Here is a 27,760-nt window from a genome sequence, read left to right on the forward strand (position 1 = left end):
CTGTGGCCATTTTCATTCTATTGCCTTTACTGACTGCTTTTAGGTGATTGCAAGCTGCCTTGGGAAGAATGAAGAGAATCTAAATTCACGTATCAACCAATTCCATTATTAATTATCTAAGTCACTGAGGCGGTCTTCCCTGAGCTTGACCCCAGGAAGAAAACGGAATCCAATCAGAAAGCGCCAAGGGAGCCTCTGTATAATGTACTGCCCTGGGCACCTGTGTAAACCATTTTGTGGAAGTGGGTGGGGAGAGATGAAGAGGAAGATGGCACAGTTGAAACACTTTATTCCTTTGAGGAGGATGGCTTACAAATTGGGTTGAGTTGTAGATCACTGTTGGTTTGGCTTTAAAAAAAACACCCCAAGATTTCCCTGCAGAAGGACCCTGGGATCCTTAAGGGATGGTTTATCTGGGCAGGGCTGCACAACTAGGCTGGACTACAACTCCCATCATCCCTGATTATTTGCCTCTGTGGCTGGGAATGATGGGAACTGCAACCCCACAATAGCTGGAGGGCCGAAGTTGGGCTGGCTGGCTGCATTGCTCCACTCAGGGTCAGAGAGCATGGACAGAAGGTAGCAGAGAAGAGAGATGGTTCCAGGCTAGATTGAAGGGCCAATGTTTCCTCTGGAGAGGGGGAAAGACCCAACTGGATGTCTGGACCACAAAGGCAGAGCTCCTTCAGCTGTTCAGCACCGCTGTTCCGAAATCCGGCAGGGAGCCATCCCAAATTCAAGAAGCAGCCCTGCCTTCTGTAGAAAAACAAGAATATCCTGTAATCAGAGCTCGTCAGCTTGTGCCTTTCCCCGGCTGCGCCCTCGTCAGGCATACATCTCACCAGCTTAATGAAGAGAAGGGGAGGCAGTGGCATCCCTCGGAGTGTCACGGAAAAGCCTCCAAGAGCGGAAAGGCGTAATTGCGGCCTCGTGCTTCCCTGCTGCAGGTGTTCCCGGTTTCTTCTGGCAAGATGGGGTGGCGTGGCAGGAGAGATGAAGTGGGGAGGGGGTCCTTACACTTGGGGAGGGAGAGCCACACGAGCCAAGAAAGGGAAGGGGATCGCTCCTGGGCAGGAAATCCCGCCCCAGAGAGTCCATTGGCTGCTCCAGGGGAATTTTGGTATTTGCAAGATGATGGAGGGAAAGGTTGCTACTGCAAGAGGAGGAGGAACAGGCAACGGAAACCCTGGGAAAAGCAGACTCCAAGGAGGAGATTGGCAGAGAGAGAGAGAGAGAGAGAGAGAGAGATATCCCACGAGAGGGGATCACCTTCTGCCTGTCACAGTCCCCAGCCTCTGTTTTGGCAGGTCCCGCCGCGGCCAAGGCCCAGACATGTCAACCACTGCAAAGAGCAAAGACTCTAGCAGAAGGTGCAACTTCCACTGAAAAGAGAAGAAGAAGCCCCTGATCTGTGCCAGAAGAGCCCGGTGTTGGGGTTTGTGAAACTCTGCCTCCAGAGTGGCTCATGGCACGGGACGAGCAGCTCCGTTTAAATGCAAAGGGGTGGGATTCCCCCACTGGTGTGGCTTGCAACCACCCCACATCCCACTAAGGCAGCCAGAAGGAGAACCCCACCCAGCTGTGCCATGTCTGCAGCATGGAGAGGAAGGGTAAACCAATTAAGGAACCATCAACAGAGTGGATGCCTGGAAACTAGAAAGCTGCATTTGCCGAGTGAAAGGGAGGGAGATGCACAAAGGCAGATTGCAAATGGGCATCTCCTGCAGATGCCTGTGAGTGCCAAATCAGCAAATGTGAGAGCCCGCAGGCTCAGTGGGTGGAGCAATGGCTTCGGACTCCAGAGCTGCAAGGAGCACCAAGCCACCCCACCTGAGATGTTTCTGCTGCTTTCAGCTAGCCAAATGGTTACTTGGGAGATGAAGGCAGGAAGGAAAGTTGCAAGAGCTTGAACACCAGGAAATGGGGAGCACAGCCTGGTGGGCTGTGGGGAGGGGAGGCCGTTCCAAAGATACCCGGAGATGAGCAGAGAGCAGCACTGAAGCCAGAAGAGATGGGCCTGCACTCCAGTGCCTCTCTAGAGAGGGAGAAACATGGCTCTCTCTTCCCAGCATCAGGCCCTTGTCCGTCACACTGAGGTAGGATGCAGTGGGTGCCATAAATGGGCACAAGGACCTGACTGCGTTTAAATGACAAGTCCCTCCCTTCTGCAGGGAGGTCAGAGGCCAAGAACTGCTCAAAGGATTGTGGGGGAACCTGGCCGTTTGAGCCAGAAGAGGGGTCCTTCCTGCAGACATTACTGGCTGAGTGGGGGGCGGTAAATCCACACGGCCAAGAGCCAGTGGTCCATTTCTCAGAGGTGATCCACCTGAGTCTGGGCTGTACCACTTCAGATGGCAGGTGCAGACTTATGAGACAGAACGCCCCTCTGCACATGCACACACATACACACACCCAGCAAATAGAACGCTGGCCCTTCTCCCGATTCGCCAATATTCCACATGAAGGGAATGTTTCATGCACGCACACACCCCAGCATTCCTGAAGTAGGGCAGCCCAGTCGCAGATGCAATCACCTCAATCAGAACTGATGCCGCCTTACAGTGACTAGCTCCACCCAAGGGATAAGCTGGCAGGAAGTTTCCTGCGTGGGGTCAGGAGAAGGAGCAGCCCCTGGAAAAGGGAAGGGGTACCTCTAGTCACAAGGCAGGCAACAGGCGCGTTTGGTGGGATTTGTGCCAACAAGCCTCAGCACAACAGTGCTACATAGCATGGATCTGCAGAGCCAAACTCAAAGAGTAGCAGGGCAATTAGCAGTGGCATCATTGATCCCGAGTCGGCTATCCAGGGGATCCCGTCCAGCTCTTTGTGGGTCTTGCATCCTGCCAGATTGCAGGGGCCAGTTCAGCTCAGCCCCCTCGGAGCAGCTTGGAAGCACGCCCTGAGAAGACCAATGAAGTGGAAAAGGCTTTGGTGATTTAATGAGGAGTCCAGCAGGGAGGGTGGGAAGCAAGAGGCGGCGGGGCAGGGGGTGGGAGAGAGTGTTATATGCACCTTTTGATCTCTAACCAGTCGAACCAAGAAGGCGGACATTGTGTTGGCATCCACTGTCCTCAAAGGTATTCAGTGGGGCAGGGGAGAAGGGAGGCTCTCCTCCCACCTCTCCAGTCTTATTTCTGGCTGTTGTAGGTCGCGTGCCTCTGGTTCATGGGATTCTCGGGCGATTTCATCCATTCCTTCTTCAGCAGCTGCTTGAGTTGGGAGAGCCGCATGTTGGGGTTCTCCTGCTTGAGCCGGGGCAGGTTCACCTCTTCAAATGCCGTGAACGCAGCCTTCATCCGGCGCTCCGGGTGGCGGTCCAGGTCATCAGCCACGCTGCAGGGGGAGGGGAGAGAGGTTAGCCTAGCTGGCAGCTCATCCGGACCCCAACCTCAAACCTAGAATAAACTCATCGAACGTCAGCGTTGGAAGGGCCCTTGGAGGTCTTCCAGCCCAACTGCCTGCTCAGTGCAGGAGTTTGCAACAGCATCCCTCAGAGAGGGCAATCCAGCCTCCGCCTGAAAAACATCCGTTGAGTCCCTGCGCCTGGCCCACACATCTTGGCCAGCGGTACCATCTCAGGAAACAAATGCTCATGGTGATCTTGGGCAACATCTACCCCACTAGAGATGGAAAACGGGTGGTAGTCGGGCTACTAGTGTGTTGGCAAAGATCAGGATTTCCAATGTGGGAAATAGCTTCCCCCACCACTAGGAGGCACTGGATTTTGGGGAAAGTGCTCCGGGTGGTACACTGGTGTTTGGGGCCCTTTAACTGCCTGCCCAGTTAAATTCCCAGACATCTGTGCATCCTCCCAACAACCATGTGGGCTTCCCAGGCTGCCCCTCCCAAGCTCCCGAGAACTTCTATGCCACCCAGCCAATCCTGTGCCAGTGCTGGCTGGGCAGTAAAAGCCCCCCGCCCGCCTCCAGTGCACTAACCAGGGAACTTGCCCTGTGAACTGATGCCACCTGGTGGTAGGGGGAAGGGATTTCCAAAGTCAGAAATCCAATTTGCAGCCTTGTTGCACTTACAGCTTTCCTTCTTTATCCCTACCCCAAACAATCAGAGCAAGAGGGGCTTTAAGGATCTTCGGGCCTTTAAGAAATTTTCAATCTTTTTAGAGCGGCATTTTTAACATTTTAGCTGTAGCAATATCTAGTGGGATTTTAATCTTTTCTAATCTTTTAACCTCTTTAACTTTTAACATTTTAACCTGTAATTTTAAATTTTGGTTTTAATTTAGATTTGTTTTTAGCTTCTTTCAATTTTATTGGTTTTATATTGCTTCATAGTATATTGTTTTTATTGACTCCATTAGCTGCCCTGAGCACTAGTGTATTGGAGGAGCAAGGTATAAATAATTTAAATGCAGTAAATCATAAAACTGAAGACATTTTTGCACAGAGAAGAGTCAGGGTAACAATGAATAAATTGCTGTACTCTTTCCATGGAGTAGTCTGCAGAGGACATTCCTACCAATATTCATTTCCATTTCTCTGACAACATCGATAATGTTTTATAGTAGTTTTGCCATTTTAAAGCCTTTAACACCCCATTGCAAAATTTGGCTGCTTGCAGGTCCGACAGTCAGGACAACAGAAGCATGATAATACACTGAAAGCCTTGCAATGCTATCGTCTCTTTTCCATCTCTAGGGGTGTAGACCTTATCAAAAATCACAATGAGCATTTCCCTGCCCAGATGGAACTGATCATCCCAGCTGGCTCATGCATTAAGTGCAGGAGAGCCCACCACGGCAGGTGGCAGACCTTGACTGATCTGGGCCATCCTGTGGTAACTTGGGTTAGATTTTAAGAAAGCCACACACACACACACACTTCACATCCTGTAACAAACACTGTCTTCTCCACCAAAGTGGAGAAGCGTTTTGTATTCTAATCAATGCATATTTATAAGCAAGCTATAAATGAAAAGCCAAGAATTCCTTTTTAAAATTAAGGCATGGGGTAGATGTCCCATGGCCACAAATTTGAAGACCCTCACATTCAAAGAGGGTAATTCAGCTCTCATGGACACCAAGGTGATGAGGCAGGCCAACTGGCAGGAATCCCCCAAGGTCTAGGGCAGAGTGAAAAGGTATTTCTGAGCCCTGCTACAAATAGGATCCTTTTAAATGGAGCTGACAGCAGCTGAACTTCAGGTTTGTGCTTGACCACAGAGCCACAGGCCCTCAAGGTCAGCTGCATCTTACAGACATGCTCCGTCAAGATCTGCATCACCAACGAGGCCTTTCCCAGCCCTGGTGCTAGAGGTGCTTTAACTCAGGGCTGCTGAACTTCGGCCCTCCGGCTGTTTTTGGACTACAACTCCCATAATCCCCAGCCACAGCAGTCAATAGCCAGGGATTATGGGAACTGTAGGCCAACATCTGCAGAGGGCCAAAGTTGAGGAGCCCCGCTTCAGCTGGAGATGCTGGGGAATGAGCCCAGGACCTCTTGCATGCAAAGTAGGGGGGTCTGTTGCAGAGCTGCAGCCCTCCTGGTTCAAAACAGAAGAAACAGCTCTTAGGAACAGAAAAAACTGCCTTCTGAGTCAGACCCTTGGTCCATCTAGCTCAGGGTTGTCTACTCTGACTGGCAGCAGCTCTCCAAGGTTTCAGGCAGGAGTCTCTCCCAGCCCTACATGGAGATGCTGCCAGTGAATCCGAGACCTTCTGCGTGCAAAGCAGATGCTCTATCATTGAGAATATAGGAACATACTGTATGAAGCTGCCTTCTTCCGAGTCAGACCCTGTAAAGGGGCCTCCAAACAGGTTTGTGCACATCCCTACTAGAGATGCTGCCAGGCAGTGAATCTGAGATCTTCTGTATGCAAAGCAAATGTTCTACTACTGAGCTATGGCTCCATCTCCTAAAGGGAATATCTTACAGTGCTCACATAGAGTCACCCATCCAAATGAGATCCAGGGCAGACCCTGCTAGCAAAGGAAAGAGACACTTCAGGCTCACTACCGCATGCACAGCTCCCCTCCCCTATGCAGGCCTGGGGAGTACCTGAGCACTGCAATTGCATCCTCAATGGTCCGGGCCTCCACAGCGCTTTCCTCCAGGACCCTCCGGTTGATGTTTTCCTCCAAGGGCACCTCAAGGTGACTCTTCTGCTTCTCCCCTAAAATAATTTTTTTTTAAAAAAAGAGGGCGGATGGCATTAGTCACTGCGGCAGGCCAACCCAACCAGCAGCTATGGGGGATCCAAGCAGAGATCCAGTGTGCTCAGCTCCCTGTTTCTAAGAAGTATCAGCCAGAGGCCAACTCCAGGAAGAGTTCTCAAGCAAAGCAGGGAAGGGATAGAAAACACCATGCACACAGAAGAGCAGCATGTTGTGAGGTTTATGCTAGAACTGTTGCTTTAACACACGCATTTTCTACATGCAGGGGTATTTATGGAGAAGCATTCAAACATCATTCACCTCTCCAAGCTGCTAGCTTTCTATATGCAGGAATTCCTCTACATGAAGAAGCACCGATTCACATCAGCCCCTGTATGAATAACTACATAGTACAACCTGGTCACAGGTGAGGAGGAGACCCATGCTCTCTAGCCATTCCCGCTTGCCCATTTGACAGTGGCTAGGAAAAGGGTCGCTCAAAGATGCTTTGGGTAGCCTCCCCCTGCCTCACACACAAACACAAAAAATCTGTGGAGGACGAAACGCTGGAAATCACAAAAGCGCCGATGCTCACCGGCATCTCCATTCTCCTTCTGGTCTTTCCAGAGCGACTCATCAATCTGGGCACGGGTGACTTTGCCTGGGACGAGCGGCTTGGGTGGTTTCCCCTTCATCTTGGAGTCTTCCTCTTCCAGCAGGCGCTGGAGTTCCTTCTTGCGCTCCAGCTGTTCCAGCCGGCGCTTCTCACGCTCTTCCTGCATGAGGAGAGAGAGAAAGAACCGGTCTCCTGAGGAAGGAAGGGAGTCTATCGACTGCTCTGCAAGTAATTGATGGCCAGGAAATTCCGATTGCCAGGAAACTTAGGACCAACAAACGGAGGTACTTTTTCACACAACACATAATCACACAACACTTGTGGAATTCTCTGCCACGAGATGTGGTGAGAGCCAACAACCCGGATGGCTTTAAAACGGGTTTGGATAACTTCATGGAGGAGAGGTCTATCAACGGCTACTAGTCGGAGGGCTGTGGACCACCTCCAGCCTCAAAGGCAGGCTGCCTCTGAGTACCAGTTGCAGGGGAGTAACAGCAGGAGAGAGGGCACGCCCTCAACTCCTGCCTGTGGCTTCCAGAGGCATCTGGTGGGCCACTGTGTGAAACAGGACACTGGACTAGATGGGCCTTGGGCCTGATCCACCAGGGCTGTTCTTATGTTCTAAGGGGGAAACTAAAGAAATTAACAAGCCTCCACAGCAGTGGCATGGCCACTGCTGAGCAAGAGTAGAGGAACAAATGCCACAAGCTGGGAGGGTTTGGGGGTTGTCAGGGGACCCCTTGCCCCTCTCCCCCTCCCTCAGTGCTGCTGCTGCTGCTGCTGCTGCATGTGTCCCTTTCTGCCACTGACATGCAACCAATTCAGCTGGCCAGTGCTTTCTTCACCAGCGTGGGTGGGCATTTCTTTCCCCACCCACACTCACTAGGAAAGCAGCACCTAACCAGGCCAGCAAAGAAAGCACTGGATGGGCCAGTGGGACTGAATGGCACTGAACATATTTCCTAGTGTCTGGTGCCAGGCATGCCCCTTACACTGGTATGCTGACGCGGCCAGGGCTGTGGCCAACAAAGGGTAGCACACCAAGTTTGTGGGGTGCCTGGTGGCAGCAGTGAAAATGAACCCCACACCCACTCCTGTCCTGTCCCATGGCTGCTGCTAGCCTTCCTACACCCCAGGTCCACACCCAGGATACTCAAAGAACCACCTTTTCATGTACAAACCTGTTTGTTCGTTTGTTTTTGTTTGAATCAAGGTTCCCAATCTTGCATCCCCAGCTGGTGCTGTACTGCAGCTCCCATCAACCACTGCCACACAGCCCATTGAGAAAGGGGATGATGGGAGTTGTAGTCTAACACCAGCAGGGGATGCAAAATTGGGATTTAGACCTTCATCAACAGTCCTGTTCCATCTGTCTCCTGAAGTCAGAGTGTTGGTAGAGAGAGACAGGGAGTGGGACACACCTACACTTTTATCCTTCTAGGTGCCAGATGAAGACTGTTTTATTTATGAAGTTTGCTCGATTCTGCTTTTTGCTGTGAGTTTTTTCTCCTTTTAATTTTACTGCTGGCACTTTTAATATCCACCATCATTATTCCATTTTGTTCTTATGACCATTTTAAATATTGTAAGCTGTTTGGAGCATTATTAACTAAGTGGGGTGTGTGGGTGGGTAGAGAAGTGTTAAATCCTTATATAAAAACTCACGGCTGTGGAGGGCCTGATAGTATTATCAAATCACCCAGTTTTTCAGTGCCAGCTACTAGCTGTTCCCATGAAACCTGCATGCAGTAGTGACTGAACATATTGCTTGATCTCCAAAAACAAGACAGATGGATAGGAAGTTGCCTTATACTATGTCAGACCCTTGGTCCATCCAACTCAGTAGTGTCAACACTGACTGGCAGCAACCTTCCAAGGCTTCAGGCAGGAGGCTTACCCAGCCTACCTGGAGATGCTTCCAGGGAGTGGACCTGGGACCTTCGTCATGCAAAGCAGATGCTCTTCCACTGAGCTATGGCCCCATCCCCTAAGGGGAATATCTTACAGCAGACAGTGCTCACACATGGTCACCCCTCCAAATGCAAAAGAGGGCAGACCCTGCTTAGCAAAAGTCACGCTCAATAACGCAAGACCAACTCTCCTCCCAGCATTAGCACCTAAAGAAAGGCAATCCTTTTCCATAGCAAGAAAGCCAGCCCCAGGCACGATCGACGCCAAATCTCTCAGCATCACTTGCAAATCCTTGCTCAGCAAAGCAGAAGCTCTCTGTCTAGCTCCACAGCTCTATTCTCAGAGTGAGGAGCAGAACGCCCCCTCGGCCTGCGGATGCACTTGCAGCCATGGAACAACTTTGTTTGTGCCTCCTTGCTCTCCCTGCCCTGTGAAGGCTAACAGAATCCAGGCAGATCGAGAGACCACCCCCGGGCGCATGTGCACAGACTTCTGACTGCATCATGGGGGGGGGGGTTCCCTGCCTTTCTCTACAGACAAAACAATGCTTTCTCTGTGGAGCTGCCTTGGCGGCACCCACATAACCCTCTCCACTGGCATCAATCACAGGAGGACACGCCTGGAGACTCACTACTAGTCTGAGAGCTATAGGCAAGATGCCTCTGAATACTAGGGATGTGCATGGAACTGGTCCGGAGGCCATGTTAGAGGCCTCCGAACCGGTTCGGAATTGGGCCAGTCTGGTGGGGGGGGGTTCTCGCTTAAAGGACGGGGGGGTTGTACTTACCCCTCCCACCACTTTCCCCCCTCCGGCGCTCCATTTTTGAACAAAGCTTTTGGGGTGGCAGCGTTCCTCCCTGTCGCCCCTGCCCCCTTCGTTGCCCGGAAAAGCGGAAGTTGCTGCTGCGCATGCCCCCCCCCCCCCCCCGCGGCACACCTCCGTGGTTCCGTGCACATCCCTACTGAATACCAGTTGCAGGGGAATAGCAGTAGGAGAGAGGCCTGTGGGCTTCCCAGAAGCATCTGGTGGCCCACTGTATGACACAGGATGCTGGACTATATAGGCCCTGGGCCTGATCGAGCAGGGCTCTTCTTATCTCCCTCAAATGGGCCCAGAAGCATTAAGCAAAACTTTTCATTATTTTCTTTTTGCTCTGGGAAGGCTGCTGGGAAATGCAGCCTCCTTCCTCTCCCTTGCCCCTGCCTGCTTCAAGGCCAAAATGACCAGGAGCCTACAACCATCATAGCCTGGAGACCAGGTTACTGCACCAAACTCCACGTGGGGCTGCCCTTGAAAACTTGCTCAGAAACCTGGGCTGATGGCAGTGGGTTAGAGTTACTATGAAATGAATACAGTTGTTGCTGGTATCTTTTTTAGATTAGGCGCTCTTTGGGGACAAGAAATAATTTCTTCGCACCTTTTGCTATATATGCCGCTTTGAGTAGTAGTATATAAGAAAATTTTAAAAGGCAGGCCGTGGTAATCCATTAGGTTTGATTCATCGGAACATAGGAAGCTGCCTTCTATGGAGTCAGACTCTTGGTCCCTCTAGCTCCGTATTGTCTGCATTGACTGGAGGTGGCTCTCCAAGGTTGCAGGCAGGAGTCTCTACCTGGAGATGCTGACAGGGAATGAACCTGGGACCCTTTGCACGCAATGTGATCTGCAGCCCCATCCCCTAAGAGGGATATCTTAACGTGCTCACATGTAGTCTCCCATCCAAATGCAAACCATGATGGGCCCTGCTTAGCAAAGGGGACAATTCATGCCCGCCCCCACAAGACCAGCTCTCCTCACATGCTGCCATCTTGCTAGGGCAGCCCTACACCCCAGACCCTATCCAATGCAATCACCTTCAGGAGCGAGGAGTTATTGGCAGCTGGAGGCAAACTCCTGGACCTGCTGCTCAGAGGAGACAGAGGTGGTTGGAGGCGTATCGTCTTGGTGATGCTTGAAGATCTGTGAGTAACAGCTGGAAAGAGCGGTGGCAGAACTCAAGGTTCTGCACTCCTCTTGCAGACATCTGCAACCAGTCAAGAGGAGCCCCTTACCAGTGGAGCTGAAACTGACCCTTTGTTGGTTTCACCCCTGGGGGGTGGGTGGGAGGAGCTTCTTTAGGTCTCTTGCAGAGGCGGAGGGGAAGGAAGAATCCCCATCAGTGTCACCAAGGCTCTCTGTGCAGGAACAAGATACTGTGCAATCCGCATTTAAGATTCTACAAATGGGTGGGCCAGCAGCTCTGCAGGCAAGATGAAAACGGGGTAGTGGGGTGAGCTTTCTCAGCGTGTGTGTTGGGGGGAAGAGAAACAGACAAGCATATGCGATTGCGAACCCTGTTCAGCCCAGTGGTATCCGAGGCAATTCACCAGATATCTGGAACAATGAGGAGTACAGTGGGAAACTCCCCAGAGAAAAACAAAGAAAGGGCCTGCGCCACACACATGCCAGATTTTAATTAAGTCGCCAAGGGTCTATTTTGAGGGGGCGGTTTGCACAGGAAAGCTGTCATTTGCCCAGTTTCAAAGCAGCGGGCAGGCCAAAAATTAGGAACACAGGAAGGTGCCTTGCGCCGGGTCAGACCATTGTTCCATCTAACTCTGGATCGTCTCAACAATGACTAGCCGAGGTTCTCCCAGATTCAAGGGAAGGGCCTTTCCCTGCCCTGTCATTCCCAGATGAATAGTTATTCCATTCTCTACTGTTCAAGATAAAAGGCAGCAACGCTCAATTCAAAGAGAAAGACAGCCGAGGAGGGTCTTTGGGATCTCCAGGGTAACAGATACAAAGGTTCCCAGGGAAGGGGCATGCAGCAAAGAGCTAATGACAACCCATGGAGGGAAAGGACAGAGATAAGAACATGGAAGGTGTCTTATACAGAGTCAGACCTCTGGTCCTTTAAGAGGGGCTTGGATCACTTCATGGAGGAGAGGTCTATTGACGGCTACTAGTCGGAGGGCTGTAGGCCACCTCCAGCCTTGGGGGCGGGGTGCCTCTGGGTACCAGTTGCAGAAGAGTAAATGCAGGAGAGAGGGCAGGCCCTCAACTCCTGCTGTAGGCTTCCAGCGGCATCTGGTGGGCCACTGTGCGAAACAGGATGCTGGACTAGATGGGCCTTGGGGCTGATCCAGCAGGGCTGTTCTTATGTCCATTCTAGCTCAGTTCTGTCTACACTGACTGGCAGTGGCTCTCCAAGGTTGCAGGCAGGGGTTTCCTCTCACCCCTACCTGAAGATGCTGCCAGGGATCAAACCATGCATGCAAAGCAGATGCTCTTCCACTGAGCTGTGGCCCCATCTCCTAAGAGGTATATCCTACACAAGAGAGCACTCATATATAGTCACCCATCCAAATGCAAACCAGGGTGGACTCTGCTTAGCAAGGGAGGCCATTCATGTTCACGACCACAAGACCGGTGATCCTCCCTGTGAGGACAGGAGCCACAGAGAAGCATCTGGAAGGCTGGAAGCAGTCCATGTTGCCGTACAACAACAGCCCCAATGCACAAACACCGTAAGTTGGAAAGGACTCCTAATCCTGGCACATGCTCTGGAAACAAAGACCCATGGAAGGAGGTAACCCCACACTCCTCCACACAGGCTTGCCAAGGGCTGTCCTTATCGGTTAACATGTTCCGAGGCCGGCTGGGGCGCGAGCAGCTGTGTAGAACAAAGCCTTCCCTCGTGTCAGGGGAACGAGCCTGTCTCCGACTGGGACTGCTGACAAAAATAAATCAGAGCACATTTTCCACTGTTAATTTTAAATGGGAGTGAAGGGCCAGGGGGTCAGGAGAAAGGAAAGCCGTCAGTACAGAAGGGATTTAAAAGGAAAGGCCTTTGGGGAGACGGAATTAAACAAGGAGAAGGAAGGGAAGATGGAGGGGGAAAGGAAGGGAAAGCACTGAACTAAAGAGAGAAAGATGAAGAGGAAAGATAAGCAGGAGAAAGGAAGACAGACAAGCTCTCTGAATCAAACGGCTCATGCCGTAGCTGAAGCAGGAAACATTATCAAATTTACACAGGTGTTTTTAGCACAAATCAAACAAGGGAGACGCCATGCCCAGAGACAATTCGATGCCACGCGAGAGAGAGACAGAGGCGCTGAAACCAGAACCTTGGAGAAGCAATGCTTCTCTATCTGGTGGGCTCAGTTTTCATCGGCTGTCCTCCAAGAGCAGCCTTGCATTTCGGAGCGTTGCGCAGGCTCCTTTAATTAGGGCCCCTTGTCTGACATCAGCGCACGTTTCAGAGGTGGGCTGGAAACAGAACTGCTCTCAGTTTCAAAAGGCCTTTTGAGAGTGGTTCTGTTTCCGGAAGACAGGACATGAGCTGTCTTTTGGCAAGCGCAGTCATTGCAAGACTGCGTGCACCAGTTATGGGTTGGAGACAGCAACTTAATAGCTCTTCTTCCTGCCAGCTGGCCTGCCAGCTCTTTGACCTTGTGGAGCAGTGCCCATCACCCACAGAACTTCACCTTGCTACTTTGTAATGCCAGGTTGGTCGAAGATAAATCTAAGATCATTCATGACCCAATCGTGGATGAAGGGGCCTATCTGGTTAGAGTGCTGGACTAGGACTGGGGAGACCAGAGTTCAAATCCCCATTCAGCCATGATATAGCTGGGTGACTCTGGGCCAGTCACTTCTCTCTCAACCCAACCTACTTCACAGGGTTGTTGTGAAAGAGAAACTCAAGTATGTAGTTGGCCTATATTGAATGTGTGTACCTAAGTCAAGGGACCAAGGATAGACTGGGACTTCTGTTGGTGTACCAATCACCCCACTGCCCAACAGAGTCCCTGACGTACCTGGTTGCAGAGTTGGCGCTGGAGTGACCCAGACTGTTGGTAGTGGGGGGACTTCAAGGTTCACTTTGGGACTGGCTTGGCTGGAGTGGCTCAGGAGTTCATAGTGGCCATGACGAATACGGGACCATCCAAAGTGGTCTCAGGACCAACAGACGATGCTGATCACACAATAAATTTGGTATTTTGCTCCGATCATGCTGGTGGTCCATGTGTGGGGACTCCTATTTTCCCCCCACTGGCATGGCTGGACCACCACCTGGTTAAGGTAGGATTTGCAGCTGCAACCCACCTCTGCAGGGGTGAAGGACCTATTAGGCTGATCTGCCTGAGGAGATTATTGAACATAAGAACAGCCCTGCTGGATAAGGCCCAAGGCCATCTAGTCCAGCATCCTGTTTCACACAGTACAGATGCCGCTGGAAGCCTACAGGAAGGAATTGAGGGCATGCCCTCCGTCCTGCTGTTACTCCTGTGCAACTGGTACTCAAAGGCATCCTGCCCTTGAGGCTGGAGGTGACCTATAGCCCTCCAACTAGTACCCATTGATAGACCTCTCCTCCATGAAGTAATCCAAACCCCTCCTAAAGCCATCCAGGCTGTTGGCTATCACCACATCTTGTGGCAGAGAATTCCACAAGTTGATTATGTGTTGTGTGAAAAAGTACTTCCATTTGTTGGTCCTAGATTTCCTGGCAATCAATTTCCCAAAAGAGTTTGGTATCATCTGCAAATCTGGCCACCTCGCTGCTTACCCCTACTTCTAGATCATTTATGAATAAATTAAAAAGCACCGGTCCCAGTACAGATCCCTGGGGGACCGCACTTCTTACTTCCCTCCATTGTGAAAGCTCTCCATTTATACCTACCCTCTGTTTCCTGTCTTTCAACCAGTTAGCAATCCACACATGTACTTGTCCCCTTATCCCATGACTGCTAAGTTTCCTCAGGAGTCTTTGATGAGGAACTTTGTCAAAAGCTTTTGGAAGTCACCTAGATCCATACACTTGTTGACACTCTCAAAGGACTCCAAAAGGTTTGTGAGGCAAGATTTCCCTTTGCAGAAGCCATGCTGGCTCACTCCCAGCAGGGCCTGTTCTAGGTGCTTTACAATTTTATCCTTCAGGATGCTTTCCATCAATTTGCCTGGAAGGGACGTTAAACTAACCAGCCTGTAATTTCCCAATTAGCCCCTGGATCCCTTTTTGAAAGTCAGTGTTACATTTGGTACTTTCCAGTCCTCCGGTACAGAGCGTGATTGCAGGGATAGGTTATATATTTTAGCAAGGCTACAATGGGATTCCAGAAATTTCAGGGTGGCCAGAACCTCAGGGGTATACTCGTGAGTCAAATGGGCCATAACCCAAAATTTGGCTTAAAAAAAGCCAAATCTGGCAACAGAGTTCCAGATACCTTTCGATACCATCGACCATGGTATTCTTCTGATACAATGGATACAATAAGATTCCAGGAAGCCTTGGAAGGATTTCGAGTTTGCTCTGCCAATGATTCTGTTGATGCTGTGGTGCAAACATGGAATAAAATTCACTAGAGCAGTTGACACAATTGCTCTTAAGCATCCTCTCCAACTTGCTTCAAATTAGCACCATGTTATTCAGAAGAATTATGGAAGCTGAAGCGGCGAGGTAGACAACCAGAGTGCAAGTGGAGGAAAACCCGACTCTAATCCAATAGATTCCAACACAGCACATTTGAAGCTCTGCTCTCTAGCAATATGGGTGGAAAGAAGTTCTTCTCTGCCCACATTGCTTCTGCAAGTTCATGTCCAGTGGAGTTATCTAGGTTGTGAGAGGGCTAGTACTTGCCCTTCCCCCTTGAACTCAAATTTAGAAGCTTTGATCACCTGCTGTGATGTTTTAAATGACTTTTTTGTGGATAAAATGTCACGTATTCGGGGCAAACTGGATTCCACATATGTTGCAGAGTCTACTAGGGAGGTGTCAAGCAACTCCTCTTATGGGATCAGAATGGATCACTTTCAGTTTGTGGCTCCTGAGACTGTGGACAAACTGCTTCGGACTGTGCATCCTACAGCCTGTTCTCTTGACCCTCACCCAGCTTGGCTCATTTCATCTGCCATAGTACTACCAGAAAGGGTCTGGTACATATTATACATGTTTCTCTGAAGGCGAGCAGGATGCCCCATGCCTTAAGGAGGCTATTAGACCTTACTTGAAGATATCTGCACTGGATCTCTCAGAGTTAGCCAATAATAGATCCGTCTCCAATCTCCCATGCTTGGGCAAGCTGTTTAAGAGGGTGGTGGCCTCTCAGCTCCAGGCCATCTTTGAGGAAACAGATTATCTAGACCCATTTCAAACTTGCTTTCAGAAAGGCTATGGGTTGGAGACTGCCTTGGTCGGCCTGATGGATGATCTCCAACTGGATATTGACAGAGGGAATGCAACTCTGTTGATCCTTTTGGATTTCTTGGCAGCTTTCGATACCATCAACCATGGTATTCGTCTGAGTCACCTGAGGGAGTTGGAATTGGGTAGCACTGCTTTACAATAGTTCCATTCCTACCTCTCTGGCAGATTCCAGATGGTGTCGCTTGGTGACTGTTCTCTGCAAAGCAGGAGTTAACATATGGAGTTCCACAAGGCTCAATCTAGGCAGCACCTTCTCAGCCAGATGAGGCCACTGCCAATTTCGGTTCACAGGATCATCCCAGAACAAAAACCATTTGGGGGCAGCCAATTCTGGATACTACACTGGCATGGGCTCCCTGCCCTTCTAAACTAACCACCCCAAGAGTCATTTTGAACAGGCAAGTGCTACCTTGGAAAAAAGCAGGAATATGGAGAGGCTGAGACTGCTGGGTTTATTTGGAGGAAAGGAGAGATGCAGAGGTACAATCCATGGGGTGCTCTGGAAGGACTTGTGCTACAGGAGGAAAAACTCTGGGTAGATAGGACTTGTCTGTCTGCCAGTCGATCTATTGCTGCCATCGCCTGGACAGACGGGGGAACTGTTTCGTTGAGGAAGGAAATGATCAAAAGTTCACCAGATTCAGCATGATTCTTCTTATAGTATTTTAAACAGAAATCCATGATAGAAAGATTTATCAGCTGTGGTACCTGAACAAAATGAAACCTCCATGCACCAAGGAAGTCTACCTTGACAACCAACAACAATGAACAATGAAAGAGGGAGAGGAGAGCTGGTCTTGTGGTAGCAAGCATGACTTGTCCCCACAGCTAAGCAGGGTCTGCCCTGGTTGTATATGAATGGGAGACTTGATGTGTGAGCACTATAAGATATTCCCCTCAGGGGATGAAGCCGCTCTGGGAAGAGCAGAAGGTTTCAAGTTCCCTCCCTGGCTTCTCCAAAATAGGGCTGAGAGAGATTCCTGCCTGCAACCTTGGAGAAGCCGCTGTCAGTCTGTGAAGACAATACTGAGCTAGATAGACCAATGGTCTGACTCAGTATATGGCAGTTTCCTATGTTCTTATGTTCCTAACTCTGCAAATTAATTACACAATGTCTGAAGAAGTACTTTCTTTTTACCTGCCCCAATTCTACTACTGATCCATTCCACTGAGTAGTCCCTGAATTCTAGTCTTGGGGGAGAAGACAAAACGTTTCTCTCTATCCACTTTTTCCTACATCATTTTCATAAGCAAATCATACACAGTGGCAGCCCCGAATCACACAGAGATTAAATTATGCTCAATCAGGCTGGCTTTCCAGGAGCCAAAGAAAAAAATAATTTGCTCTTAAGCTTTCGCTTAATGCTTCCTGGCACACTTGAGGGAGCTCTCCCAGTCTCCAGAGCATGCCCTCCTGTACTGAAGCCTGTGGAGAGGGCTTGGGTTACTTCAGAGGGGGACGCTGTGGCAACTCTGCAGAGAAAGCATCGCTTTGCCTGCAAAGAATGGGTGTGGGGGGAGGACCCAAATAAATGAGACGTTCAGAAACAGTTCAAACTCTGTGCACATAAGACCAGAAGCGGTCTCCTGTTCTGCCTGGATGCTGCAATATCTTCACAGGCGGTGGGGGGAGGGAGTAAGGAGGAGAGAGGAGAGACAAAATTTGCTTCCATGGCTGCAAACTCATCAGCAGACCGAGGGCAAGTTCCTCCTCCTCGCTCTGAGAATACAGGTATGGGATTAGTGCTCCCTGGTTTCAAGATGGAGAGCTACTCCATCTCATTACACAAGGCACAATCCACTTGCGAAATTCTCTGCCACGAGATGTGGTGACAGCCAACAACCTGGATGGCTTTAAGAAGGGTTTGGATAACTTCATGGAAGACAGGTCTATCAACAGCTGCTAGTCGGAGGGCTGTGGGCCACCTCCAGCCTCCAAGGCAGGATGCCTCTGAGTACCACTTGCAAGGAAGCAACAGCAGGAGAGAGAGGGCATACCCTCAACTCCTGCCTGTGGCTTCCAGCAGCATCTGGTGGGCCACTGTGTGAAACAGGACACTGGACTGGATGGGCCTTGGGTCTGATCCAGCAGGGCTATTCTTATGTTATTATTTTGCCAAGCAAGGATTTGCAAATTAGATGCTGTGGGGTTTGGCTTTGATCGTGCCTGGGGCTGGCTTTCTCACTATGGAAAAGAATCACCCTTGCGATACAGATCTCTCTTTCTGCACTGACCTTCAACAGTGACTGCTGCTCAGGAAGGGGTTGTTCTCACTGTACCTTGTATAGATTTGGGCTCTGCAAAGGAATGGGACATTCCTATGGCTACCCTTTCATTGCATGACATGCTAAAAATCACAGACACACACACACACCTTAAACCACCCCTACCCCAGTTCAATAACCACCATGACTTAAACAGATTAGAACCCCTCCATTTTGCCTGAAACACACACTTACCACCCTGATTGTTAGTCTAAAATACACCTGTGATCAAGAAAATTCAGGATTAGGCGAGGATTGTTTCAGCGTAGTGTGCTAAAGCTCCACTGGTGTAATACAAGGCTATGGCTAAGCTGCAGATTTGGAAATCCCCAGTTCAATACTCACTCTCAGAGGCGACTCAGCCCCTTGCTCAGTCTGCAGTATGGAAATGGTACTACTGGTCTACCTTACACGGTTTTAAGGATGGTAATAATGCAGGAATTCTCAATGTTTGGCTACTGTGGCTGGGAATGATGGGAGTAGTAGTCCAACAACATCTGGAGACCCAAGTTTGGGCTGTACTGGATTTTGTTGGCTACTGCTGGCTGTGGTTTGTGTGTTTTATTGTGATGATTTTACTGTTTTCAATAGATTGCTTTTACAGATTTTTAGTGCTGCTTAATATTTTAATAAACCACCTTGGGACAGTCTTTTTATGAAAGGCAATATACAATTTAAAATTTAAAATAAAATCCAGTAAAATAAGGTTCCCTGAGAGAGTGGCTTGCCCCGCATGTCTCGACTTGGACCTTAAGATATTCTTCAGGAGCCCTGCTGCCAAAGTATCGGTACTTGAAGTACCGGAGCCAGCGTGGTATAGTGGTTAGAGTGCTGGACTAGGACCAGGGAGACCCGAGTTCAAATCCCCATTCAGTCATGACACTTGTTGGGTGACTCTGGGCCAGTCACTTTTCTCTCAGCCTAACCTACATCACAGGGTTGTTGTGAAAGAGAAACTCTTTGGGCTCCTTGGAGGAAGAGTGGGATATGAAATGTAAAATAAACAAACAAACAAATAAATTCGGTGAGGCAGGTGGCTACTAGGGAGAGGGCCTTTTTGGTGCTGGCACCCTGTTTATGGAACAGCCTCTCCAATGAGGCTCGCCTGGCACCATCGCTTTGTTCTTTTAGATGCCTGGTGAAGATTCTTCTGTTCACCCAAGCCTTTTAAAAAGGTTTTCTAAACAGTTTTTGAACTTTATTGTATTGTTTGGTTTAAGCGTGCTTTTAATTGTATATTTTATTCTATTGTTTTACTTTATGAGCAACCCAGAGACAAATTTTTATGAGGTGGCCAGCCAAATTATTAAAAGACTATAGAGTTGAGACATTTATTTATTGTTAAATTTATTGTTAACTTTATATACTGCCTTTCATTAAAAACATTAAAAACAATCCCAAGGCAGTTTACTTACATTTTAACTTTACTTACATTATGTATGTTCTTAAAATCCGCATTTGGAAGGTCAAGCTCCACCTACTCCCAGTTTCAGAGGTCCTAATGATTCTGTTCCATACCTCTGGCATTTTTGCCAACTCATTGCCAGTCAACTTAGACGTAAAAATTCTCTCCTGCCCTGCCTCAAGAATGAGCGGCACACCTCCTGTCTTTCCTGTCTATCTGCGATTCAGGGCGGTGACTAAGCTTAGAAGCATCTAAACAAAATTTGCCATGTATGTCAGACAAATGCAAGATCACCTGATGTTTCCTGATGGCAATGAGAATCTAACTCCAAGCTTCATTTTGCGTCATCCACAATACTGGCTGGGGAGTGCCACTACTTTTGAACGTGTTTTGTTTTTTAAACATAGATCAGTAGCCCATGCTGCCTGTCAGGGCTCGGACCTGGTTGGAATTTAAGGCAAGCCCATTTATGTGAATCCTGGGGCATTGGGCCAGTTTGAGGGCCAGTCACTCCTCTCAACCTAACCTACCTCACAGAATTGTGGCAAGGATAAGCATAACCATGCACACCACTCTGGGCTCCTTGGAGGAAAAGCAGGCTATAAATGCAAGAATAAATAATTGAAAACAAAGGCAAAGCTGTGCTTGAAACCAAATGCTCGCTTCAGCAGCACATATACTAAAATTGGAACAATACAGAGAAGATTAGCATGGCCCCTGTGCAAGGATGACAGGCAAATTCGTGAAGTGTTCCATATTTTTGTAAAGTGATGCACACTGGGATGAAAAACACCAAGTATACGTTGATGGGAACTGAGCTGTCGGTGACTGATCAAGAGAGGGATCTTGGGGTTGTGGTGGATAGCTCATTGAAAGTATCAACTCAATGTGTGACAGCTGTGAAAAAAAGGCCAAATCCATGCTAGGGATCATTAGGAAGGGGACTGGAAATAAAACGGCTAATACTATAATACCCTTATACAAAACTATGGTGTGGCCACACCTGGAGTACTGCATACAGTTCTGGTCACCACATCTAAAAAAGGACATTGTAGAACTGGAAAAGGTGCAGAAGAGGACAACCAAGATGATCAGGGGCCTAGAGCACCTTTCTTATGAGGCGAGGTTACAACACCTGGAGCTGTTTAGTTTAGCAAAAAGACGACTGCGGGAAGATATGATAGAGGTCTATAAAAACATGCATGGTGCGGAGAAAGTAGATAGAGAGAAATTCTTCTCCTTCTCACGTAACACTAGAACCAGGGGTCATCCCATGAAATTGATTGCCAGGAAATTTAGGACCAGCAAATGGATGTATTTTTTCACACAACGAATAATCCACTTGTAGAATTCTGTGCCACAAGATGTGATGACAGCCAACAACCCGGATGGCTTTAAGAGGGGCATGGATAACTTTGTGGAGGAGAAGTCTTATCAACGGCTACTAGTCTGAGGGCTATAGGCCATCTTCAGCCTCAAAGGCAGGATGCCTCTGAGTCCCAGTTGCAGGGAAGTAACAGCAGGAGAGAGGCCACGCCCTCAACTCCTGCCTGTGGGCTTCCAGTGGCATCTGGTGGGCCACTGTGTGAAACAAAGCTGGACTAGATGGGCTTTTAGCCTGATCCAGCAGGGCTATTCTTAGGTTCATGCTGAGCTCTGAAAGGCAACACTTAAGAAATCTAGGGTGCTAAAGTGGGGTGTTTAAGAGGAAGAGTGTGGTGGGGGAAGGCAGGGGTTTGAGTGGCAAGAATTTCAGACTGAGTCTAGCTGTTTAATCCTTCCCATGCTAGTTGTTTGTCCACGTGAAATCACCTCCCTCTAGCTATTTTTCTCGCCAGCAGAGAAGAGATACAGGACCAGAGGTAGGTTTTAAAGTAGAGAAATAGCTGAGAGATAAAAGATTAAGCAGTCTGAGTGGAAATCATGATGCACAACACTTCCACCAGCTTTGGTCGGTGCTCCACCAGCAACCACCAAAATTCTGATCAACTGCCAAGGACCCCTCCATTCCTGCATCCCTCTCTCTTCTCAAGCAGGAATCACAAGCATCAGGGTGTCTGCACAACCCCTCACCACACCCTACCTAAACACACACACACACACACACAAACACACACACATTTGACTACTGAGGAGATTGGCTCACTCACAGAATACTTGCTGAAACTCAAGGAAAGAAACACCTTCAGCCAAAACCACACACACCTTCCATGAAATCTTAGTATTTGAGCCAGCTGCAGTGCTCAATACAATATGGGGGGATGAATGTTCACTGTGATTTTTGAAAAGGTCTGCATGACTAGAGATGGGAAGAGGCTATAGCACTGCAAGAAATTCAGCGGCTTATGCTTTTATTGTCCCGACCATTGGACCTGCAGCGGCCACATTTGCAATGGTGTTTTGAAAACTACTATAAAATTGTATTGATACTGCCAGAGAGATGGACATGAAAACTGGCAGGAATGTCTTCCAAAGATTACTCCATGGAGAGAGTAACAATTTGTTCATTGTTACCCTAACCCCGATTCTAACGCTTACTGTTTGCTCTGTGCAAAAATGACTGCACTCTTACTCTAATTGTTTTTGGGGTAGGGAATAAAGAAGGAGCGAGAACACAGAGAAAGCAGAAGCGCAACAATGCCATTGCCTTTCTTCCATCTCCGGGGGCAGACATTGACAAAAACCACCATGAGCATTCATCCCCCAAGATGGTACTAATGACCAAATTTTGTGAGCTTGGCTCATGGACTATCTGCTCCAACCTTGAGAACTAGAACCACGGCTTTTTGTTTGTTTTAGGCCAGCTAACTTTGGCAGCAGCTACATTCTTCTTTGGCTTCTGTGTTCCCCTTCCCCAGGCCTCCAAGCCCTCCAAGAATCTGCCAAAATGAACAAAAAAGGTTCTCCAAAATATCCCTCCCCTCTCTCCCCGCTTGGCCTGTTTACCTTCCTCTGCTCCTTCCTCATGACGTGTTTGTCCTCATCTTTCCAGAAGGCATCCTCCAGTTCCTTCTGCCGCTTGGCATCAGCCGCTGCCTTGGCCTCAGCCTTCCTTGCACGGGCGGCTGCCGACTTGGTGTTCTCCCCTTGGAACTTCTTGGGCATCCCTCAGGGTGCTCTTTCTGCAAAGGGGAGAATCAGAGATCATAGAATGTTGGAGCTGGAAGAGACCCGAGAGGTCTTCTTGCCCAAACCCCTGCTCAGTGCCGGAAACTGCTACAGCATCCCTGACAGATGTCAGGGCCTCTGTTCGAAAACCTCCAGTGAAGGAGAGATCACCATTGCATGAGGCAGGCTGTTCCAATGTCAAACAGCTGTTGCAGAAAGGAAATTCCTCCTGTCTAACCTGAATCTGCTTCCCTGTAACTTCAAGGCATTGGTTCTAGTCCTCAGAAGCAAGAGAGCACTCATTCTTCTATGTAACAGCCCTTCAGGTATTTGAAGACAGTTCTCTCTCTCCCCTCAGTGTTCTCTTCTCCAGGCTAAATACACTCTGCTCCTTCAACCATACCTCTTAGGACTTGTTTCTAGACCCCTCCCTTGAATCCTTTCCAGTTTATCAATGTTCTTCTTAAAATGCAAGGCCCAGAAGTGGGCACAGTATTCCAAGCGAGGTTTCCCCAGTTCAGAATAGAGTGGAACTGTAGAGGGGAATAGAGGAGAGCTGGTCTTGTGGTAGCAAGCATGAATTGTCCCCTTTGCTAAGCAGGGCCTGCCCTGGTTACATTTGAATGGGAGAGCTATTCTCTTTAGGGGATGGGCCATAGCTCAGTGGTAGAGCATCTGCTTGCATGTGGAAGATCTCAAGTTCCTTCCCTGGCATTTCCAAGACAGGGCTGAGAGAGACTCTTGCCTGCAACCTTGGAGAAGCCACTGCCAGTCTGTGTAGACAATACTGAGCTAGATGGACCAAGGGTCTGACTTGGTACAAGGCAGTCTCCTATGCTCTTGTGAGCTGGACTCTAAACCTCGGTTAATGCAGCCTAAGATTTTGTATTTTTAGTAGCTGCATCACACTGCTGGCTCATGTCCCACCGGTTGCCCACAAAGACACCTAGGGCACATGTACTACTGGCGAGTCAGGTCTCCCCCTGCAGAGAAAGTAACAGAGCTACACATCAGGAAGTTTCTGGCTCAAATCTTGCCTTCAGCCATGAACTCAGGTGGGCTGAGGCAAACCACATCCTCTATCTGCAACAGGAGGAGAATAATCCTAGCCTACCCAACAAGGCAGGTATAAAGACTACCAGATTGTATCTGTGAAGCCAAAAGTGCTACATAAGCATAAAGTTTAGTGATAACCATCAGCTTCAACTACTTTCAAAGGGGATTACATATATTCATGGAGAACAGGCCTGCCTATGGCTGTGAAGAAGAAAGACAGAAAAAGCATTGACGCTTTTGAACTTTGGTGCTGGAGAAGACTTTTGAGAATACCATGGACAGCCAGGAAAACAAACACATGGATCATAGAACAAATCAATCCAAAATTTTCACTCGAGGCACAAGTGACCAGGCTCAAACTATCATACTTCGGACACATTATGTGAAGATCCAACTCCCTTAAGAAATCCATAATGCTGGGAAAAGCTGAAAGAAAGAGAAGAGGACGACCAGCAGCAAGGTGGATGGACTCGATTACGACAGCAATGAATGCACCACTGAGGGAACTAAAAGGCCAAGCTGAAGACGGATCATCCTGGAGAGAATCTATCTATGTGGGTGCTAAGAGATGACATCAACTTGACGACAATTAATCAATCAATTGCTATCAGAGATGAGAGTGAAGTAAAACCCACAAGTATAAAGGTAGTCTACCATCTGAATAATATAGGCTGCCTTTGTGCCCTACTTGTGGGCTTTTCAAAGGTGTCTGGATGCAAGAAACAAGATGCTTGACTGAATGAAGGTCGTCTTATATTAAGAACATGAACAAAAGAACAGCCCTTCTGGATCAGACCCAAGCATCCGGTTTCACACAGTGGCCCACCAGATGCCCACTATTATTACCACTATTATTTTTTCAGACAAATTCTGTTTTATCAAGGGTTGGGAAAAGGTAATTCTCATTTGAGAGAACCAATCAGTGCTACTACCATTTACATTACTACATTACATTATTACTTCCATTTATTAATGAATAATAAATGCTGCTTCAAATACATTCCCAAGAAGGATTCAAAGCAGTTTTCTTTTTCTTTCCTCTAGGCAAATTCTGCTTTATCAAGGAACAGGGAAAAGAAGTCTTATTTGTGCAAGCAAGTTTCTATTATTTAATAGTCGTAATTATTACTACTATTATAGTAGTATAGTAGTAATTACTATTGTTATGTATTAATTCTTATTTACTATTTTTAATACAATTACATTATTATTACTATATTTATTAATTCTCTTTTTAATCATTTTCTTATTTATTAATTCTCATATGAGCAAGCCAGTTCTTATTATGCTATTAATACTGTTATTTATTAATCATAATCAATGTTACTACAGAGATACTCCCAGAGGAAGACTCAATGCAGTTACCAAGGATTAAGGGAACCCTAATCTCACTTCAGAGTCACTTTATGCTTGACTAACAAGCAGAAGGTTGCCGGTTCGAATCCCCGCTGGTATGTTTCCCAGACTATGGGAAACACCCCTCCTGTACTCTACCAAAGAAAACCACAGGGCTCAGGGAGTGGAAATCAACTTGACAGCACACATTACCTTTAATCTCACTTCAGCCAAGAAAGCAGTCTTGGATACATCTCTATGCCATACAAGTTTTATAGATCTCTTACTTCTATCATATATTGCTCTTTCTCAAATATAATTATTTTTGTGTGTGTGCGCGGGGCGGGGGAGATATAGTCTCTCTTGGGCAGGAGACCCTGACACCCAGTGGGGAGACTCAAGTGGGCGGGGGGGGGAATCACAGCAAGTGCAAATAGCAAGAGCTGGTATGGAGACGATTGCTGGTCTTGTGGTAGCAAGCATTACGTGTCCCCATAACTAAGCAGGGTCTGCCCCGGTTGCATATGAATGGGAGACTTGTGTGATGTGTGAGCACTGCAAGATATTCCCCTCAGGGGATGAAGCCGGTCTGGGAAGAGCAGAAGGTTTCAAGTTCCCTCCCTGGCAGCATCTCCAAGATAGGGCTGAGAGAGATTCCTGCCTGCAACCTTGGAGAAGCCGCTGCCAGTCTGTGAAGACAATACTGAGCTAGATAGACCAATGGTCTAAGTATATGGCAGTTTCCTATGTTCCAACCTTGTGGCACTGGAAAGACTACTGGATTTATTAAGGTCACAAGCCACTTTGCCAGATGTATGAAAGGCTATCTACAGTCAGTCAAATGGACAGAACTGTAGAGAGAAAATTAAGGACAGCCTCCAGATTCAGATAGTAATGACTATGTCCCATAGAAGTTAATGGGAGTTAAGTTAATCATGATTAACTGACCATATTAATTTCAAAGGTGCTTAGTCATGACTAACTAGTCCAATGCCTGTCATACATGTATGGAAGGCTAAATACAACCATTTCGATATAAAGCTCTGATGTATTTTGCATCACTTAGTATCTCTAAGTGCTGTAAATAAAAATAAAGCCAGAGTGGACAAGATAAGTGCATTGTCTGTAGACTAGAGGGAGCTATAACTCAGTGGTATAGCCCCTGCTTTGCATGCAGGAGGCCCCATGTTCAATTCCTGGCAGGGGCTGGGAAAGAACCTTCTCTGCCTGAATCCCTGGAGAGCTAATACCAGCCAGTAGTGTATTATTATTATTATTATTTATTACTACTACTACTACTACTACTACTACTACATTTATATCCCTCTCTTCCTCCAAGGAGCCCAGAGCGGTGTACTACATACTTGAGTTTCTCTTTCACAACAACCCTGTGAAGTAGGTTAGGCTGAGAGAGAAGTGACTGGCCCAGAGTCACCCAGCTAGTTTCATGACTGAATGAGGATTTGAACTCAGGTCTCCCCAGTCCTAGTCCAGCACTCTAACCACTACACCACGCTGGCACAAGAACTTTATTTATTGGGCCACCCCATCAAAATTTGTTCTCTGGGCAGCTCACAATCCTGAGCTACTAGATGTGCCAGAGCACTGACTCCAATGGGGGGAAATCTATAGCTCTTTGTACAACCTCTGCTTCATGGGCAGAAGATCCCTGGTTCAGTCCCCCGGAAGGGGAATCTTTCAGACCTTGGAGATGCTGCCAGTCCGTGCAGACAATACCGAGGATCTGAAAAAGCAGAAAGGGGAAATCAGAACACCTCTAGGGTGCATTTCCTACTGTCTGGAAGGAGGGAATCCCCTGCTCAGGGTTAAGCCCTGGAAAAATAAGACCAAAGTGACCGGAAGAAAAAAGCGCTGTTAAATATTATATTAACACAGTTTGTCTCCCCACATTGGTTTAAGGGCTAAATACATTTCATTATTTTCTTCCTTCCTTCCTCCACATCCCATTTCCCCTCCATCCCTCCTCACTCCCTCGAGGCATCGCCTTCGAGCGCTGGGGGGGGGGGAGCCAGCCACGTCCATCCTGCCCCCTCTTTCCTCACCTGCCGCCTCCACCTCCGGACGTCGCAGCCTTTGTCCGTCACACCCCCACCCCCTTTATGGCCTCCTCTCCATAGAGGGAAATGAGGGAGCTTCCCTCCTTAAGGGCCTCCCCTTCATGGCGAGCCTATGTCCGCCATATTTTTTTAGGGCAGCGCACCTTTTCCGCTCCTGCCCATTTCTTCCTTCCTCCCTTTCTCTCCTTCTCAAGGCAAGGATTGAGTAAAGGTCGGAGAAGCAGAGAGAAAAGCTCGAACTCTCGTCCTAGCGCTATATTTTCAGCTAGTGTGACCCTTATAGAGATGGCGGTCTCGGCTTCAATAAAGAGACGGAATTGTGTGGCAGGAAACGGGCCAGATCTGCCCAATCCTAAAATGGCCGCCAGTTTGTTTTTGCTGGCTGTTGTGGGGTATTTTCTTCTCTTTCCCATTCAAGCCTTATTTCGTGTGAAAGGTTATGGTTTTAAAAGATTTTTTTAAAAAATAAATTGCCAATGCCAAATTTCTTCCCCCACGAGGAAATTTTCTTAAACGTCTGCCGAAGCTGGAACTTCATTGTACAGCAGGTCCTTTTCTATTGATGTTAGTCTGGTCATTTCCTTTCTCTCTGGTAAATAGATAAGTCACGTTCCTCCGGGGAAACACTGTCAAGATAGCCGCGGCTTCGTGCCCGGTGAAGGCATGACCGCCATCTTTTCAGAA

At 48.3% G+C, this 27,760-nt stretch overlaps 1 protein-coding gene and 1 non-coding gene across 3 annotated transcripts; one reads left to right on the forward strand and one right to left on the reverse strand.

The window, feature by feature from the left end:
- Positions 1-272: 272 nt before the first annotated feature.
- CCDC124 (coiled-coil domain containing 124) lies at positions 273-27,760 on the reverse strand. Of its 2 annotated transcripts, none has more exons than XM_053297839.1 (5): positions 27,220-27,760; positions 22,446-22,621; positions 6,705-6,885; positions 6,015-6,129; positions 273-3,333 (listed from the first exon to the last, which is right to left on the reverse strand). In XM_053297839.1, the coding sequence occupies exons 2-5, from the start codon at positions 22,602-22,604 to the stop codon at positions 3,129-3,131; spliced, it is 660 nt and encodes a 219-aa protein (XP_053153814.1). In that variant the 5' UTR covers positions 22,605-22,621; positions 27,220-27,760; the 3' UTR covers positions 273-3,128. The 2 variants fall into 2 exon arrangements, with proteins under 2 accessions (XP_053153814.1, XP_053153813.1); XM_053297838.1 differs by lacking the exon at positions 27,220-27,760 and adding an exon at positions 27,062-27,213.
- On the forward strand, positions 20,155-20,261 carry LOC128348379 (U6 spliceosomal RNA). Its single transcript, XR_008318111.1, has one exon. It is a non-coding gene; the product is annotated as a U6 spliceosomal RNA (small nuclear RNA).

The sequence above is a fragment of the Hemicordylus capensis genome, chromosome 2 (assembly GCF_027244095.1).
Source record: "Hemicordylus capensis ecotype Gifberg chromosome 2, rHemCap1.1.pri, whole genome shotgun sequence".
Taxonomy (NCBI): Eukaryota; Metazoa; Chordata; class Lepidosauria; order Squamata; family Cordylidae; genus Hemicordylus; species Hemicordylus capensis.